This window comes from Salmo salar, chromosome ssa03 (assembly GCF_905237065.1).
Source record: "Salmo salar chromosome ssa03, Ssal_v3.1, whole genome shotgun sequence".
NCBI lineage: Eukaryota > Metazoa > Chordata > Actinopteri > Salmoniformes > Salmonidae > Salmo > Salmo salar.
Window position 1 is genome coordinate 41,737,098 of NC_059444.1, and position 19,603 is coordinate 41,756,700.

The following is a 19,603-nucleotide window of genomic DNA, read 5'->3' on the forward strand; positions in this document are numbered from 1 at the left end:
CTCTGACACCGCCTGATATAGACGTCCTGGATGGCAGGAAGCTTGGCCCCAGTGATGTACTGGGCCGTTCGTACTACCCTCTGTAGTGTCTTGCGGTCGGAGGCCGAGCAGTTGCCGTACCAAGCAGTGATGCAACCAGTCAGGATGCTCTCGATGATGCAGCTGTAGAACCTTTTCAGGATCTGAGGACCCATGCCAAATCTTTTCAGTCTCCTGAGGGGGAATAGGTTTTGTCGTGCCCTCTTCACGACTGTCTTGGTGTGCTTGGACCACGTTAGTTTGTTGGTGATGGGGACACCAGGGAACTTGAAGCTCTCAACCTGCTCCACTGCAGCCCCGTCGATGAGAACGGGGGCGTGCTCGGTCCTCTTTTTCCTGTAGTCCATAATCATCTCCTTTGTCTTGATCACGTTGTTGTCCTGGCACCACACGGCCAGGTTGCTGCCCTCCTCCCTATAGACTGTCTCGTCATTGTCGGTGATCAGGCCTACCACTGTTGTGTCATCGGCAAACATAATGATGGTGTTGGGGTCGTGCCTGGCTGTGCAGTCATGAGTGAACAGGGAGTACATGAGGGGACTGAGCACGCACCCCTGAGGGGCCCCTATGTTGAGGATCAGCGTGGCGGTCCTTAGCTTATTGACGAGCTTTAGGGCACTATTGTGTTGAAAACTGAGCTGTAGTCAATAAATAGCATTCTCACATAGGTGTACCTTTTGTCCAGGTGGGAAAGGGCAGTGTGGAGTGCAATAGAGATTGCATCATCTGTGGATCTGTTGGGGCGGTATGACAATTGGAGTGGGTCTAGGGTTTCTGGGATAATGGTGTTGATGCGAGCCATGACCAGCCTTCGAAGCACTTCATGGCTACAGACATGAGTGCTACTTGTTGGCTGCCTTTCTCTTGTATGAGAAAGGCAGCCAAAGCGATCCATTTGTAAAAAATAACTAAATTTCCAACTACCACATTATATTTTCATAGAAAATATATTATACGTATAAATGGCCATATACAAATGTTCCCATGTTCACACAAACGCCCTTGCATTTCATTTGGTACAATAGGAATAATGAACACGTTCACATTTACAGTACTGTGTTAAAAATAGCATTTACTCCTTGTCTATCATTACAATATATGATATTCATATGATTCGCCTTAAATATGTTCCATTGACCGAATATTATCTACGATCAGACAGTGTATCTTCTTGTTTAGTTTGTTGATTCAAATATTTATTGGCCCCTCCTACATTCCGCTAATGGATTCGTCCGTCGTGAGGCCTTTTTGTAGTAGTGAGTGTTGTTTGGCACTACTTTGTCTGGATTTTGTACAATTAAGAAGACTCAAATTGTTCGTTTCAACAGCTAGTCAGCTATCTAATTGTTTTATCTATCGAGGCAAGTTACAGAGGAGATCGTTTTGGGCGTGGTACACAGCTAAATTTGTTGCAGCCAGAAGAAAAACATCTTCGGCGTGCGGAGTTCCGATTCCGAGGGCTTATGATGCCGACGTTGCGGGACAGCACCATGTCTCACCCCGGCGAAAACCCTCACCAAGTCCGGGTAAAAGCTTATTACAAAGGGTAAGTAGACGGTTAGGGTTTGTGTGATTTGTATCGGAATAAAGCACTTCATTATTTGACTCGTTATGAACTTGGGCTAGGCTTTATTAGCCAGACGGTTAGCTTTTTAGCTAAGTTAGCTCGCTAGTTAACGTTATAAACTTGACAGACAAGTGAAACTGTCCAGAAAAGTAGTTAGTTAGCTGTTGCTAACTTACCTAGCTACTTAATGTTGGCCAGTATTAGTTAGCATGCACGTTCCCAATATGAATCTATTTTTAGTAAGTGAAGTTTCTTCCATTGTGTATGGCTTGGTAGCTAGCTACAGGTTCTGAGACATGACTAAGCTACATTGAATTTACTAGTTCACTAGCTAGCTAAATGGTAACTTTAACCAGTTAGCTGATGTTTTTGACGATGCTAGCTGGCAAGCTAGCAGGATGTTTGATACTCAACATGTGTCCTCATATAGCCGTACTGTACTGAACCTGGTGAGTTGTTGTCACTGCTCAAATTACACTATTACAATAATTGATGTAAAGCAAACTTTGACAACATCCTGTGACATTATTACGTGAGGTTCACATTGGATGTAATCTCGGATTTGTTTTCTTATCTTTGACATAGATAGGTGAGAGTTTACAACAATTAGAGATACTTAACGTTCATGACATGATTATGCCACTATTTGGGATGTAGCTAGTTATTTATAGTCGGTGAATAGTGGACCTAGTAATTGTATTCAGAGATGGAAATCATTTGTCACACACAGGTGTTGCCATGACACTTCTTGCTGTGTGATGGAGTCTGTGATTGTTGTTTTTCCTAAAAGAGAGACTGGCCAAACGTGTATTACCAGTAACTTCTGCCAGACCTGTTGTATTTCCCACTCACTCTAATTACCGCCCTGCCAGCACTCTATTGTCCCTGGATACTTAAATGTTTTTTTTTTTTATTTTTTTTTTTATGGAGACAAAAGCATCCAAAATATTTCTGAGATCAGTGCCTTGGAAGGTCAAGTATGTGGGGAATCTGGGATGAAACATTTCATCGGTTGGTCAAGTACAGTGTTGGGTCACACATCATCAAGCCAGCTAGGCAGGCCTTAAATCAGCATTGGCGGTTGTACATGTACATTTGCGAAGGATGGGGGTTAAGGGAATTTTTGTGGAATAGCTCATCTCTGTTAGCCTACATCCAATCAGATTAAAACAGAACAATTCAATTGGATCCAGGCTAGGCCTACATCATATACTAGTCGGCTCTCATCCGAATCTCATTTATGATTCTTACCATCAAGCCTGCTTCTTTATATCTGCTGCACTTTGTCTCAGAGTCATATAATGTATACATGGCTCTGCTTTGACTGCACAGTGTGCCAGGGTTTCCCAAACTCTGTACTCGGGACACCAAGGGGTGTGCGTTTAGTTTTTTGCCCTAGCCCTACACAGCTGACTGAAATACTCAATCAACTAATCATCAAGCTTTTATCATTTGAATCTGCTGTGTAGTGTTAGGGCAAAAAACGAAACCTTAGACAGAGTTTGGGAAACGCTACAGTATGCATTCATACTGTCCTATAATAATGGCCAGTTTGACAGGAGAGAGATGGTGGTAACGAGTACTGCCCTCTAGCTCCGTTCACTTTCATAGTCTCATTCACACAGACCCACACTGCTGTCAGCCAGCTTTCCAGTCAAGGTTAGCAGTAGGCAGGGTCTGGTCCGGTGACATGCGGTGTCAGGCTTTGGCAGTCTCTGCTTGTCACTGTAATTACTCTTTATTGACACATAGAGGGAGTAGTGGTTGGAGTCGAGGGAGTAGTGGTTGGAGTCGAGGGAGTAGTGGTTGGAGTCGAGGGAGTAGTGGTTGGAGTCGAGGCATGGCGGCTGGTAACAGATACTGGATGCAATGATACAATAAGCTTAGTAACTATTCATATATTTATTTATTTATTTATTTGAGTAATGATAAAGCAACCTGTTTCCAATTATTTTAAGTCACCTGACTGACAGTGGAATGTTCATAGTCATCACTCATCAAGTTTCTGGTTTTAATGCTTACACTCTTAAATATTTTTCTTTCTCTAGGCCCATTTGTAAGTCTGTCTGCTGTCTTAGTTTTAACGCAACATACATTTGTCTCAGGAGTTTCAATGTCACCACCAAACATCAGCTGCTATCAACTTCCTCTTTGTAAAGTAAACATTATGACGCATGAGCAATGAACAACATAGCACTGCAGTGTTTCCCCTAGGATTTCTTTCAGCAGCAGTGGCAGAGGGGAGGGGTGGGATCTTACACAATTCTACACATTTTGCCATGGTGATGAGTACATTTTATAGTTTAAAGCTGGTTTTCTGCAATTCTACACATTTTGTCATGGGTTTGAGAACATTTTACAGTTTTAAAACTAGTTTCCTGCAATTCAACACATTTTGCCATGGCTTATGCCGTGTTCTTATGCTGTCTGAGTGACTCAAACATTAAAACTAAATCAATGGGGGCTCCCATGTCATGTTTTTTTGGGATTTCTTGATTATCCTTGACTGTCTATTTTAGTTTTTTTCCTCAAAGATCTTATTTAAAAATATATTGTTCCATTATCTTTTCTATATACTTTATATATGTTATTTGTTTTTAAGTTTACACTGAAAACCATTTTACCATTCCGAAGGTTTATAAACATTTTAAAAAATACCTTAAAAAAAGTGGGCCTTCCAAGTGGCGCAGTGGTCTAGCTGTGCCGCTAGAGATTCTGGGTTCAAGTCCCAGTTGCAGCCGGCCGCGACCGAGAGACCTATGGGGCGGCGCACAATTGGCCCAGCGTCGTCCGGGTTAGGGGAGGGTTTGGCCGGCAGGGATGTCTTTGTCGCATCGCGCACTTAGACAACTGCGCAACTCGGAAGGCCCTCTACTCCTATGGCTGGCCTGGCGCGGTGCACGCTGACAAGACTGTAACTACCAATTGGATACCATGAAATTGGGGAGAAAACGGGGTAAAAATGTATACAATATATATTTTTTAAATGTGTTTTTGGCGACCACAATTTAGTCGATTGTTTTGTGAAGTTGGTCGACCAAGATGTTTTTTAGTCGAGCAGACTAAAAATATATATTTTTATGGCACGCAAGACACCCGTCTGTTTGGCGCCTGTTTCAGAGGACTAATCCGTGGGGATGGCACACCAGTAGTACATTTACTGTTAATTCTCGGTAATTTCTGTTAATGCATTCACTATATTATTTTTTTTATTTTACCATTCTCATTGTTGGAGTGGTCTCATTGTTTGCAGCGCGCACAAACTATTCTACACTTGTGAGAAACATGTTTTGGTTTATTTCATTCCATTTATGAGTTTTGTCCATTTATTGCCTTTTGTTTGGAGCGCTCCTGTCAATGTTGAGTAATGACTCACACCTGATTACACATAGAAGTAGGCCAAGGATACCTGACCTCTGTACAAATGTATGCCTAGAATTGTGCCCATTTAGGGATCTGATTGTCTTAACCTCTATGGGCTATGTGGGACGCAAGCGTCCCACCCCTGGTACACCCTATCAACAACAGGTGAAATATCAAGAGCGCCAAATTTGAAAACAATTAAATGTCATAATTCAAATTTCTCAAACATACAACTATCTTACACCCTTTGAAAGATAAACATCTCCTTAATCTAACCACGTTGTCCGATTTTCAAAAAGGCTTTACGGCGAAAGCATAAAGTTAGATTATGTTAGGAGTGTACATTGACAATAGCTGTGTGTAATGTTTGTCAATTCAAAGACAGGCGTCACCAAAAGCAGAAAACCAGCTAAAATTATGCACTAACCTTTGACAATCTCCATCAGATGACACTCCTAGCACATTATGTTAGACAATACATGCATTTTTTGTTCTATCAAGTTCATATTTATATCCAAAAACAGCGTTTTTTACTATGGCGTTGATGTTGAGGAAATCGTTTCCCTCCAATAACCGCCAGTCAATCAGCACAACAAATTAAATAATTACTATTCGAGAACATTGGTAAAATATTATATTGGCATTCAAAGAATTATAGATTTACATCTCTTGAACGCAACCGGATTGCCAGATTTAAAAATAACCTTACTGGGAAATCACACTTTGCAATAATCTGAGCACTGCGCCCAGAAAAATACGCTTTGTGATACAGACTAACCGCCATGTTGGATAGATCTAAAATCGAAAATACTATGTAAATAATCCATTACCTTTGATTCTCTTCATCAGATGTCACTTCCAGGAATCCCAGGTCCATAACAAATGTAGTTTTGTTCGAAAAAGCTCATAATTTATGTCCAAAAAGCTCTGTGTTGTTAGCACATGATCTATGCCCGCCGGACTTGTCTTCATAAACGAGGGGGGAAAAAATATTTACGTTAGTTCAAACATGTCAAACGTTGTATAGCATAAATCATTAGTGCTTTTTTTTAACCTGTTAGGGCTAGGGGGCAGTATTGACACGGCTGGATAAAAAACATACCCGATTTAATCTGGTTACCACTCCTACCCAGTAACTAGAATATGCATATACTTATTACATATGGATAGAAAACACCCTAAAGTTTCTAAAACTGTTTGAATGGTGTCTGTGAGTATAACAGAACTCAAATGGCAGGTCAAAACCTGAGAGATTCCTTTACAGGAAGTGGCCTGTCTGACCATTTCTTGAACTTCTTTTCCATCTCTATCTTTTACTAAGGATCTCTGCTCTAACGTGACACTTCCTACGTCGTCCATAGGCGCTCAGAGCCCGGGAAAAACCTGAATGTCGTCATCCCAGCCCCAGGCTGAAACACATTATCGCCTTTCTCAAGTGGCCGATCAAGGGACTCTGGGCTTAGGCGCGTGACCTGACCGCCCCCGCCTTTGTGATTTTTTTTCCCCTCTGTTTGCCGAAAAGGAGATTCCCGGTCGGAATATTATCGCTTTTCTACGAGAAAAATGGCATAAAAAATGATTTTAAACAGCGGTTGACATGCTTCGAAGTACGGTAATGGAATATTTTGAATTTTTTTGTCACGAATTGCGCCATGTGCTCGACCCTTCTTTACCATTTCGGATAGTGTCTTGAACGCACGAACAACTTCCGGGGAATTCGCTAACATTTTACTAAATTACTCACGATAAACGTTCACAAAAAGCAAAACAATTATTTTAAGAATTATAGATACAGACCTCCTCTATGCACTCTATGTCCGATTTTAAAATAGCTTTTTGGTGAAAGCACATTTTGCAATATTTTAAGTACATAGCCCAGGCATCACGGGCTAGCTATTTAGACACCCGGCAAGTTTAGCACTCACCAATATCAGCTTTACTATTATAAAAGTTTCATTACCTTTTGTTGTCTTCGTCAGAATGCACTCCCAGGACTGCTACTTCAATAACAAATGTTGGTTTGGTCCAAAATAATCCATCGTTATATCCGAATAGCGGCGTTTTGTTCGTGCGTCCCAGACACTATCTGAAATGGTAAATCAGGGTCGTGCGCATGGCGCAATTCGTGACAAAAAAAAATCGAAATATTCCATTACCGTACTTCGAAGCATGTCAACCGCTGTTTAAAATCCATTTTTATGCCATTTTTCTCGTAAAAAAAGCGATAATATTCCGACCGGGAATCTCCTTTTAGCTAAACTGAGGAAAGTAAACAAAGCTTTCGGTCGATGCGGGCACGAGCCTGAGTCTCACAGTACTGTAACCAGCCACTACCCAAACGCGCTACTTTGTTTCAGCCAGAGCCTGCAAATTCACGATTCAGCTTTTTACCGCCTTCTGAGACCCTATGGCAGCCGTAGGAAGTGTCACGGGACAGCTAAGATCCTCACTCTTCAATAAACAGAGACAAGAAGAACGACACCTTGTCAGACAGGCCACTTCCTGCCTGAAACCTTGTCAGGTTTTTGCCTGCCAAATGAGTTCTGTTATACTCACAGACACCATTCAAACAGTTTTAGAAACTTTGGAGTGTTTTCTATCCATATGTAATAAGTATATGCATATTCTAGTTACTGGGTAGGAGTGGTAACCAGATTAAATCGGGTATGTTTTTTATCCGGCTGTGTCAATACTGCCCCCTAGCCCTAACAGGTTAATCACTATGTTTGATGCACAGTTTGACATGGCATCATAACCTGGGTTGTTTTAACAGATGAGCTTATGTTTGTCTATTGCGAAGAACATTTGCAGCAGAACACGCACCTGAGCGCACCGAGAGTCTTTTCATTCAACCAATTGATTGGTCAAAATGATTTATAGCTGTCCGGTGGCTGGTCTCAGACAATCCCGCAGGTGAAGAAGCCGGATGTGGAGGTCTTGGGGTGGTGTGGTTACACATGGTCTGTGGTTGTGAGGCCGGTTGGACGTACTGACAAATTCTCTAAAACGACATTATGATAGAGAAATGAACGTTCAATTCTCTGGCAACAGCTCTGGTGGACATTCCTGCAGTCAACCATGACAACTGCACACTCCCTCAACTTGAAACATCTGTGACATTGTTGTGTGACAACTGCATATTTTAGTGGCCTTTTATTGTCCCCAGCACAAGGTGCACCTGTGTAATGGTCGTGTCGTTTAATCGGCTTCATGATATGCCATGTCAGGTGGATGGATTATCTTGACAAATGAGAAATGCTCACTAACAGGGATGTAAACAAATTTGTGCACAACATTTGAGAGAAATAAGCTTTTTGTGCGTATGGAACATTTCTGGGCTCTTTTTATTATATCTCATGAAACATGGGACCAACACTTTATATGTTGAATTTATAGTTTTGGTCAGTATTATTGAAGTGTATTGAAATGACTTAGGAACTGAGCACACTTGAGAGGTGTGTGGCCACTTGGAGACACCAGTTAGTCCTCTAACACGAACCCTTGATAAAAAAATTTTTTATGGTGCACCTACCAAGCTTTTCCCAGGAATATTCTTATGTCACTGAATGTATTCTGATTATTTTCAGATTTTGTTATCAACAAATGCGGCACGAAGTACCGTAAATGTAAAATGCACATAAAATCAACAGTGTAATGTTTGGATTCAGTCTTGAACTGTTGTCCTCAACTTTGTTCTAATAATTTTCCCATAATCTCCAAACGGTTTGCTTTCTATTACTACCATTTTTTTCATATTTATAATGTAGTGAACATTTCAATTTAGCCCTATCCATATAGGCCAATTCCCACGAGTGTAAAGGGTTAAAAACATGTCCCTGAACTTTGGGGACTAGGACGTTTTTTTCTTTAAACCTCATGCCTAGGGCTGGATGTGTCAGTGGTGTTCATACATGCCTAAGCAATTAGCCACAAAATCCCTTGTTTGAATGTGCCATTTTATCCTGCATTTTCCCCCATGTGGACTAGCCCCCTTGCAATTCGAGTTCCAGCCAAGGAGTTTCAGCCCCTCGCCATTTGAGTGATGGCTAGCAAGATGCACACACAGTAGAGGGAGAGCATCTCATTCCAAAAAAAGTTATTGACGTTTTCTGGATTGACTGAACTTCATGTCTTTAAAATAATGGACTGTTGTTTCTCTTTTCTTATTTGAGCTGTTCTTGCCATAATATGGATTTGGGTCTTTTACCAAATAGAGCTATCTTCTGTTTACCACCCCTACCTTGTCACAACACAACTGATTGGCTCAAACGCAATAAGAAGGAAAGAAATATCACAAATGTACTTTTAAGAAGGCACACCTGTTAATTGAAATGCATTCCAGGTGACTACCTCATGAAGCTGGTTGAGAGAATGCCAAGAAAGCTGTCAACAAGCTATCATCAAGGAAAAGGGTGGCTACTTTGAAGACTCTAATATAAAATATATTTTGATTTGTTTAACACTTTTTGGCGGAGCTCATTAAAATAAAAGCCAGTGTGTACCTATTTAGGATACATCACCATAAAGAGAATGCCATTCATTTAGACGCAGTATACCAAACATTAGGAACACCTTCCTTGTATTGAGTTGGCACACACAATCCATGTTTCAAGGCTTAAAATAAGTATTTAACCTGTCTCCTCCCCTTCATCTACACTGATTGGAGTGGGTTTAACAAGTGACATCAATGAGGGATCATAGCTTTCACCTGGTCAGTCTGTCATGGAAAGATCCAGTGTTTTTCATGTTTTTTACACTCGGTGTATATTTAATCTGAACCCATGTGTTGGTAGTGTCAAAACAGCAAATCAACTTGTGTACTATCCAGGTACCAACTGTTCAATTGTACATTTTGAACCTGTAATCGAACCCACAAATGCTGATGCTTCAGATACTCAACTTGTCTAAAGAAGGCCAGTTTCATTGCTTCTTTAATCAGAACAACAGTTTTCTGCTGTGCCAACATAATTGCAAAATGGTTTTCTAATGATCAATTAGACTTTTAAAATGATCAACTTAGATTAGCAAACACAACGTGCCATTGGAACACAGGAGTGATGGTTTCTAATAATGGGCCTATGTAGATATTCCATAAAAAATCAGCCGTTTCCAGCTACAATAGTCATTTACAACATTAACAATGTCTACACTGTATTTCTGATCAATTTGATATTTTATTGGACAAAAAAAGGGAATTAAGTGCCCCCAAACTTTTGAACGGTAGCGTATGCAATGCTGTCTCGGCTAATATGCATATGCAGCTGTAGTTTTTATTAAACTCCGTTCTAGGATGCATGACACCCACACATCTTTTTATCTACATACTTTTATTTGGATTTCTACCCGAAGTAGGCTATATGATAGAATGTTTCGTTAAGCCTGCTTCTAGTTACTTGAAATCAGACCTATAAATCACGCCAAAACATCATTCTAAAATTGAAATCACTGACAAAGTTAATGAAACACTAGGCTCATGAGTAGGCAAATTTAAGATTTACAGTAGCTGGGTGTTTATAGCTGCAATGGAGATTGAGGGTACATGCCTCCAGTGGTGACAGAGAGATGGATGTTTTTAGGTGTACTGCCTGGGGAGAGGGGCACACTGATCAACACTCTCCCTGCTTGGGTGCTCACCAGTGACCAATGACCTACCTGCTTAGCAGCAGGTGGGGCTGCCGCTGGGGTTTTAGAGGGTAGTGGCGACAAGGGGAAGGGGCAGAATTCCATTCTCCCTAGTTACCTTTGTTCATTTTCTGTAACATGCATAATGACTTTTCTCATACGTAACTAATGAAGTACCCCATGAAGGCTTATGCAGAAACACTGCTTAGAAACTACGAAGGAAAAGACATTCTCTCAATGTCCTTCTCCAATAGTGTCTGAATATTATACCTCTCACATGTACAAAACATTAGGAACACGTACTTTTTCCATGTGTAACCATTATTTAACTAGGCGAGGCAGTTAGGAACAAATTCTTATTTACAATGACGGCCTACCCCGGCCAAACCCGGACAACACTGGGCCAATTGTGCGCCTCCATATGGGACTCACTGCCGGATGTGATGCAGTCTGGATTTGAACCAGGGACTGCAGTGACGCCTCTTGCACTGAGATGCAGTGCCTTAGACCGCTGCGCCACTCGGGAGCCATGACCGACTGACCAGGTTAAAGCTATGATCCCTTACTGATGTCACTTTTTTTGAAGCTGTTTCAGTGTAGATGAAGGGGAGGGGTCAGGTTAAAGAAGGATTTAATCCATGAGACAATTTAGACGTGGATTGTGTATTCATTGAGGTTGAATGGGCAAGACAAAAGATTTAAGTGCCTTTGAACGGAGTAAGGTAGTAGGTGCAAGGTGCACTGGTTTGTGTCAAGGACTGCAACGCTGCTGGGTTTTTCCTGTGTGTATCAAGAATGGTCTATCACCCAAAGGACATCCAGTCAACCTGACACAACTGTAAGAAGCATTGGATTCAATATGGGGCAGCATCCCTGTGGAATGTTTTCAACATCTTGTGGAGTCCATTCCCCGACGAATTGAGGGCAAAAGGAGGCGGTGAAACTCAATATTAGGTGGTTGTTCCTAATGTTTTCTACACTCAGTTTAGGCTGGACACAACATTTTTAACAATAGATAAAAACGAGTTCATTACGTCGGCCGTGGAGCCCAGTTTGATAATATTACCGTATGTCCCAGCTGCTTGCTGTAGGTTTGAAGTAATCATGAAAAACAGGCCTTATTTTAGGGCATTTTTCACCCTGCCAGCTCCTATTAGTTCTATTGAGCATCGTGGTACCAATTCACTTTCCGAATGTTCTATTCCCAGCTTATTGTTATAGGTCACAATGCCTGCTTTGCTATTGTTGGCAGTGAGACCTGCCCACGTTTAACCAATTGCTGGTAGTTAAAACGTCAACAACAACAAAAAATTACTCATGGAACTCTGAGGTCGCCCCATTGTTTCCTACATGGGAAATATAGGTATGTCTGTCTATTTCCCCAAATATCTCGCAACCATGAGAATCTTATTATGTAAGGCTGTTTTAATATCTTCAAATGCTATACACCATCCTTTGTACATAAGCGGACATTTTGTATAAAGGACCATACTTTTTTCTATGGCCATTTTGGGTCACAGTTGAATGTTTTTTTTTTTTGTAAAAACAAATGGGCTTTGTCTGGGCCGCGCTTTTTAAAAATTTTATATGGCCGTGAGCTGATTTAATTATGACAGCCCTGGGCTAGCGTATCAATTTATATAACTATTAGCTAGCTACTGGAGGATGTCATGTCATTGGAGCAGGGGTTGAGTGACATATTGGCAAAAATCCATTCAGGTGTATTTTGTGGCTTTTGGTGAATGCATTCTAATCTAAATTTGCGCTGTTGGTACTTAACTGAAAACACAAAGTCCAGTTCAAAGTGAATGATGGCTGGCTCGTGTGGCATAGGGCTTATTTGCATATAGGCCTACTGTAGCTCTGATTGGCTATGGCGCTGCGTAGATTCCGGTCCTGGTAATGACCAACGCTTTTATTAGGTTTTATTTACTTCTGTTTTAATTGTCCAAATGCACGGCCACTAGAATTTTCACAAATGTATAACTATACGTTATTCCCAAACATTCTATTAACTTATGAAAACATGAAAATGACCATATCTAAGTGCTTGCTTGTCAGAAAATGTAAAAAAAAAAAAAAGAAAGTAATATTCTTCCTGTGGGTGTATATGAACAGATTTGAATAAGATTTCATGTTGCTAAAACGCTGTCAGTTACACTTTAATGAACAGCAACTGCACAGGCCCAGTTACCTAGCTGGACGGTACATAATGGAGCAGTGTACTGGCATTGATACTGGCTCTGCTAGTGTAGTAACAGTACTGTGTGGCTGAATGAATGGGGTGTCATTTGAGAGAGAACACGTGTCTGTCTATTCCTGCTCCTATCAGCCATGGTGCTTAGAAGGATGTGTGGGCCTGTAAAGTTGGGAGTGTAGCTACCAAAATGAGGGTCAACACTCCTCCTGCGCTGTCTCTAATTAACACAAACAAGGGTGAGGGGGAGGAAGCGAGAGGGGTGAACATGTGACGAAGAGAAAAAGAAGAGGCAGAAGGTGAGAATATGGAGGAAGCGAGAGAGGCAGGGGGTGGGAATACGAGACGGCATATACCAGCCAATTTTCTGCCTGCTCTGAACCTGTCATTCCAAGGCTAGAATGGCGCTCACCTACAGTAGCCAATGCACTTCAAAGTAATGTAGGATTATACAACAATTTCAGGTGCAGTGCTGGCAAATATTTATATTCTTAAAAAAAATATATCTGCACATGCTGTTGTACACTGCTGTATTCTTTGTCACACATGGCAGTAGCCAGGTCGCAGTTGTAAATGAGAACTTGTTCTCAACTGGCCTACCTGGTTATATATAGGTGAAATAATAAAAAAGCATGTAGTGTTCACGTAGGCCTACTTCTACTACCTTCAGCTCCTGCGTTACCTGACTGATGTGATGTGAAAGTAGAGCTGGGCGCTATGGACAAAAAGTCCTTACGCAATAAATGTACCCATTTTGCTCTCATGATAAATAGAACAATAACAAATAACAAAAAAATATACAATTATGCCCATTTACTTTCCATTAGCAGGATGACTCTAGACTTGAGTTTTCCAGTGCCAAGTAAGACATGAAACGTTAGCTATTTCATCTAACATATCCAGGGAATGCATGATGGATATTTTTATGTGCAACATGACAAAATAGGATCCAGAATAATCATATCTCAATTTGGTCCTTTAGAGATGAAATTGCCTGCATGTTTTTTTTGTTGTTGTGCATATTGGCCAGGGATCATCAACTATATTCAGCTGCGTAGATGGTCGGGGGGCCGGAACATAATTACAAATAATTTGTGACTGCAAATTGACAGCAATAGTTTCCGTTAGGAAAATGTGGTGCGGGAAATTTGACCGGCAGCATTTTCATTTACTGGACATTTTCGGAACTTACTGGACCCATATGTATTGGGTACTTTGCATTTAGATTTCTGCCTAAATAGACATAACCGAAAGTAACTGCTATTAATGTGTAATTACACGATTCTAACATGCCAAAACCTTTTTTTTTTGGAAAGAAGACGTCTGGGAGATTAATAGGAAATGATCTGAAGATAGATGGGAGTTACATAGATGATTGTGGACTACAGGAAAAGGACTGAGCACTCCCCCATTCTCATCAACGGGGCTGTCCTCTGCTACCGCACGGCAAGCGGTACCGGAACGCCAAGTCTAGGTCCAAAAGGCTTCTCAACAGCTTCCACCTCCAAGCCATAAGACTCCTTACCAGCTAATCAGATGGCTACCCATACTATTTGCGTTGCTATTCTCTGTTTATTATTTATGGATGGTCACTTTAACTCTACCTACATGTACATATTACCTCAATTACCTCGATTAACCGGTGCCCACGCACATTGACTCTGTACCTGTACCCCCTGTATGAAGCCTTGTAATTGCACTGTTTTGCACACTGGATGTGCCCAAGTTATTGTTCACTATAAAAACTAAATTTGTTGTGGGACATACATGGCATATCCAAGTGTTTGCATCATATTTTTATGCGCATAGATATCGTCACTCGGTGGCCATTCGATGTTGCCATTGTCATACGTCATCAGATACCATTGGCAATAGGCTCGCTTTCTTCCTACCAACCTAAGGTTTTATTTCATACCCCCATGTAGCTATAGCTCAAACACAGACCAAATGGAAGCTTACCTTGTACCGGTCTTCCCTGTGGCTCAGTTGGTAGAGCATGGTGTTTGCAACGCCAGCATGGTGTGTGCAACGCCAGGGTTGTGGGTTCGATTCCCACGGGGGGCCAGTACAAAAAAAAAAATGCGTGAAATGAATTGTATGCATTCACTACTGTAAGTCGCTCTGGATAAGAGCGTCTGCTAAATGACCTAAATGTAACTAAATGTAACTTGTAAGATGTTTTCTGTTTGGTGGAAATGTTGTGTAAAATAAACATGTTCGCTCTGGGACTTGTGATCAATAATGGTCACAGGCAGACAAAAAAGATATCCTCATGATCTGTGGAGTACCGGCTTTTGGTGTGAATCAACGTATTCTGTGTTCATTTCCTTTATGCTTCACAACGCTAACCGGAATGTAGGTAGCAGACATCTTGAAATGAGGTCATCGGCTCGGCCTGCCCTTATACATTTTGTTTGCCCATATATGGTAGTAAGTCACACCAATTATTTTAAGGCACAGATCAATAGCCAAGATACTCAGCTTTCCGCAGACACCCTACTTTTAATAAAATGAAGTAAAACATGAGCTCACCAGTTGGACAACACTGGCCTAGGCTATATGCTACATTTACCACCTGAGGAAGTGGGAACTCAAAACACCTTAGCTAGATTGCGAACTCTAAATGTGATATTGTTGCTAGATGGCCATGTGTTTTGACAAACTCCAAGAACCCAGTGGCCTCCATCATTCTTAAATGGAAGTAGTTTGGAATCACCTAAACTCTTCCAAGAGCTGGTCGCCCGGCCAAACTGAGCAATCAGGCTCCCGGGTGGCGCAGCGGTCTAAGGCACTGCATCTCAGTGCAACAGGCCCTGGTTTGAATCCAGGCATGTATCGTAAACGTTTGTGACTAGGAGTCCCATAGGGCGGCGCACAATTGGCCCAGCGTCGTCCGGGTTTGGCTGGGGTAGGTCGTCATTGTAAATAAGAATTTGTTCTTAACTGACTTGCCAAGTTATTAAAAAATAAAATCAGCAAAATCAAGGGAGAAGGGCCTTGGTCAGGGAGGTGATCAAGAAACCCAATGGTCACTGACAGCTCCAAAGTTCCTCTGTGGAGATGGTTGTCCTTCTGGAAGATTCTCCCATCTCTGCAGCGCTCCACCAATCAGGCCTTTACGGATGCCACTCCTCCTCAGTAAAAGGCACATGACAGCCCGCTTGGAGTTTGCAAAAGGAACCTAAAGACTCTCAGACCATGAGAATCTCTGGTCTGATGAAACCAAGTTTGAACTTGAATGCCAAGCGTCATGCCCGGAGGATACTTGTCACCATCCCTACGGTGAAGCATGGCGGTGGCAGCATCATGCTGTCTTTCAGCGCCAGGGTCTGAGAGACTAGTCAGGATCGAGGGAAAGATGAATGAAGCAACGTTCAGACAGATGTTTGATGAAAACCTGCTCCAGAGTGCTCAGGACTTCAGACTGGGGTGAAGGATCACCTTCCAACAGGACAACAACCCTAAGCACACGTACCAAGCTGTAGCGTCACCCTAGAAGACTCGAGCCTATAATCGCTGCCAAAGGTGCTTCAACAAAGTACTGAGTAAAGGGTCTGAGTACTTATCTAAATGTGATACTTCAGTTTCATTTTAAATACATTTGCAAAATGTCAACCTGTTTTTGCTTTGTCATTATGGGGTATTGTGTGTAGATTGAGATGTTTTTATTTAGTACATTTTAGAATAAAGCAAAATGCACTGTAGGTAGGGATAAAGTGACTTGGCAACTGATGGACAATAAACCGTAGCAGCAGCGTATGTGATGAGTCGAGTTGTTGATAAGAGCGTCTGCTAAATGACGTAAATGTATATGTTGCAAAAAGGGTCAATGCATATAGTCCGGTTAACTATTTAACTAACTATATAGAAGTCTTATGGCTTGTGGGTAGATGTTTTTTCCGGGTCCTGTTGGTTCCAGACTTGGTGCATCTGTACCGCTTGCTGTGCGGTAGCAGAGAGAGCAGTCTGACTTTGGTGGCTGGAGTCTTTGACAATTTTTAGGGCCTTCCTCTTACACCGCCTGCTATAGAGGTCCTGGATGGCAGGGAGTTGGCCCCAGTGATGTACTGGGCTGTATACACTACCCTCTGTAGGGCCTTGGGGTCTGATGCCAAGCAGTTGCCATACCAAGCGGTGATGCAGCCAGTCAAGATGCTCTGTGATGCAGCAGTGTTGCAAGGTTATGCTCACTGAATCTGTACATAAGGACTTAATTTTTGGTCAGTCAGTTGTAAGGGGGAAAAAAGCCAACACTTGCACTTTTTCTTTTTTTCTTACTAGCTCTGACCTTGCGGGTGGCTACTTTGAGCAAAAATGTACTTCCTCTTATCTGATATGTGGTTGTCCCACCTAGCTATCTTAAGATGAATGCACTAACTGTAAGTCGCTGTGGATAAGAGCTTCTGCTAGATGACTAAAATGTTATTCTGTTTAGGACCAGATAACATTCCAATTTTCCAATTTTTTTGGGGGGGGGTGATTCTTTCCAGTGTGTCAAATAGTTATCTTTTTGCCGTGTCATTATTTGGTTTGGTTTAATTGTGTTGGTGTCCTGGGGCTCTGTAGGGTCTGTGTTTTTGAACTGAACCAGCTGGCTGAGGATACTGTTCTCTAGGTTAATCTCTGTAGGTTTGGGCTTTCTGGTGGAATGTGTGTGTATCGCCCTCTTTAAGTCATATGCTCTGTGTGCATTGTTTGTGGTTTTGCGTTGTACACAATGTGCATGCAGAATTCTTCAAAAATATAGTCTCAATTGTGTTTGTCCCATTTTTTTTTTTTTTTTTTTTTGTAAATTCTTGGTTGGTGAGTGGACCCCAGACCTCACAACCATAGAGGGCAATGAGTTTTTAGCTAGATCCTAATTCAGATGTAGAGTTTAATGGTCCTTTTGACGGCATAGAAGGCCCTTCTTGCTGTGTGTCTTAGATCGTTCACAGCCTTGTGGAAGTGACCTGTGGTGTTGATGTTTAGGCTGAGGTAGGTATAATTATTTGTTCTCTAGGAGAACGGTGTCTAGATAGTATTTGTTGTCCTGGCAACTGGACCTTTGTTGGAACACCTTTATTTTTGTCTTACTGAAATTCACTGTCAAGGTCCAAGTCTGACAGAATAAAAATAATGTAAATAAGTGTGTGTACTTAGTGTATTGTCCCTGACTGTCCCCCCCCCTCCTCTGGTCTTCTCCCAGGGATATTATGATCACACACTTTGAGCCATCCATCTCCTACGAGGGTCTGTACGGGGAGGTCAAAGACATGTGCTCCATGGACAACGACCAGCTCTTCACCATGAAGTGGATCGACGAGGAAGGTTTTATTTATTTTTTCTTATCCTCTAGTCATCTCTCACCCATCTATCCATCTAAGCTAATTTCCTGCGATTATATGCATTTTGCTATGGCTAAATCTGTTATTTTGTTCAAACATAACATACTGCTAAATTCATTGTTTTTGCTATTTTCAATTGTCCCTGACGGTCTAGCTTTTCTTTTGGTGATTGTTTAGTTCTCAAAGATTATATTATAAAAAATTATACCACAGCATTGTTGAATTCTTGTTTCTGATTTGCTAGAAGGCATTCTAGAATGGACGTTAAAACCAGATAACGGGACAGTTGGACAAGATATTGGAACACCTTGCAATCATGACGTAATATGTGCCTACACATGCAGACCATACTTGCTATACAGTTACAGAGAGCTAAACCAACAACTACACAAACTGAAATTGGATGCATTGTGGATGCAATGTAAACACAGGTCCAAAGAGGAAAAAACATACACTGAACAAAAATATTTAGCGTGACAAATCTCCTTCGCATTGTTGATCAGGCTGTTGATTGTGGCCTGTGGAACGTTATCCCACTCCTCTTCAATGGCTGTGCGACGTTGCTGGATATTGGCGGGAACTGGAGCATCCAGAGCATCCCAAACAGTGGACACTCATCAGAGGAGGAAGGGGAGGACCATCCTTCTCAGTGAATTTCATTAAAAAAAAGTGGAACATTAACGTTATCCTTTTTAGATAAAACTATACTAAATATATTCACGTCACCAAATAACACTGTTTTGCAATAAAGGTCTACAGTAGCGTCTTTAGCACTATGTTCTGTAACATCATGGTGTAGCTGGAGGACAGCTTCCTTCTGTCCTCTGGGTACATTGACTTCAATACAAAACCTAGGAGACTCATTGTTCTCACCCCCTTCCAACTTCCGGAGGATGTCCTCAAACCTATCAGAGCTCTTGCAACATGAACTGACATGTTGTCCACCCAATCAAAGGGTCAGAGAATGAATCGTACTGAATGCATACGCTACAGCTAGCTAACACTGCAGTCCATAGAATATGGTGAGTAGTTGACAATATTTTAACAGTTTTGAACTAAGTAATTTCTTCCAAAATTAAGGAGAAGCGAAAGAGAGCTATTCGAAGTATATATTTTTTCTCTTAATTAGCTAGCATTGAATGCAGCCAGCTAGTTTAGCCTACTCAAACACCCGGCTCAAACAGAGAGGGATGCTATGTTAGCTAGCTGGCTGTGGCTATCCAACACTGTAACTCTTTGAAGTCCAGGTAAGCTTTCGGTTTTCATTTATTGCCACCGGGGCCCACCAGAGTATCTGCTAAATTGCTTGCTGCTGACTGTACACTGTACTGCATGATTTTAGCAGGTTTACTAACGTGTTAATCACCATAGCTACTAGAACTATGATGTGACAATGGTGTAGGCTGTGTGTAGCGGTTAGTGGTCATGATATAAAGGTTGGGCTTGGAAATGTTTTTCCTCTGGTCACAGACAGCTGATGTGTTGAGC

General features: G+C 41.6%; 1 protein-coding gene across 1 annotated transcript in view; it reads left to right on the plus strand.

Moving 5' to 3' along the window:
* The first annotated feature begins 1,253 nt into the window (after nucleotides 1-1,253).
* The window catches only part of LOC106600503 (protein kinase C iota type), a 57,469-nt gene continuing 39,119 nt past the window's right edge, over nucleotides 1,254-19,603 (plus strand). Inside the window, 2 exon segments of the mRNA XM_014191901.2 lie at nucleotides 1,254-1,585; nucleotides 17,977-18,098. Coding sequence (XP_014047376.1) covers nucleotides 1,503-1,585; nucleotides 17,977-18,098 — 205 coding nt within the window. The 5' untranslated portion in view covers nucleotides 1,254-1,502.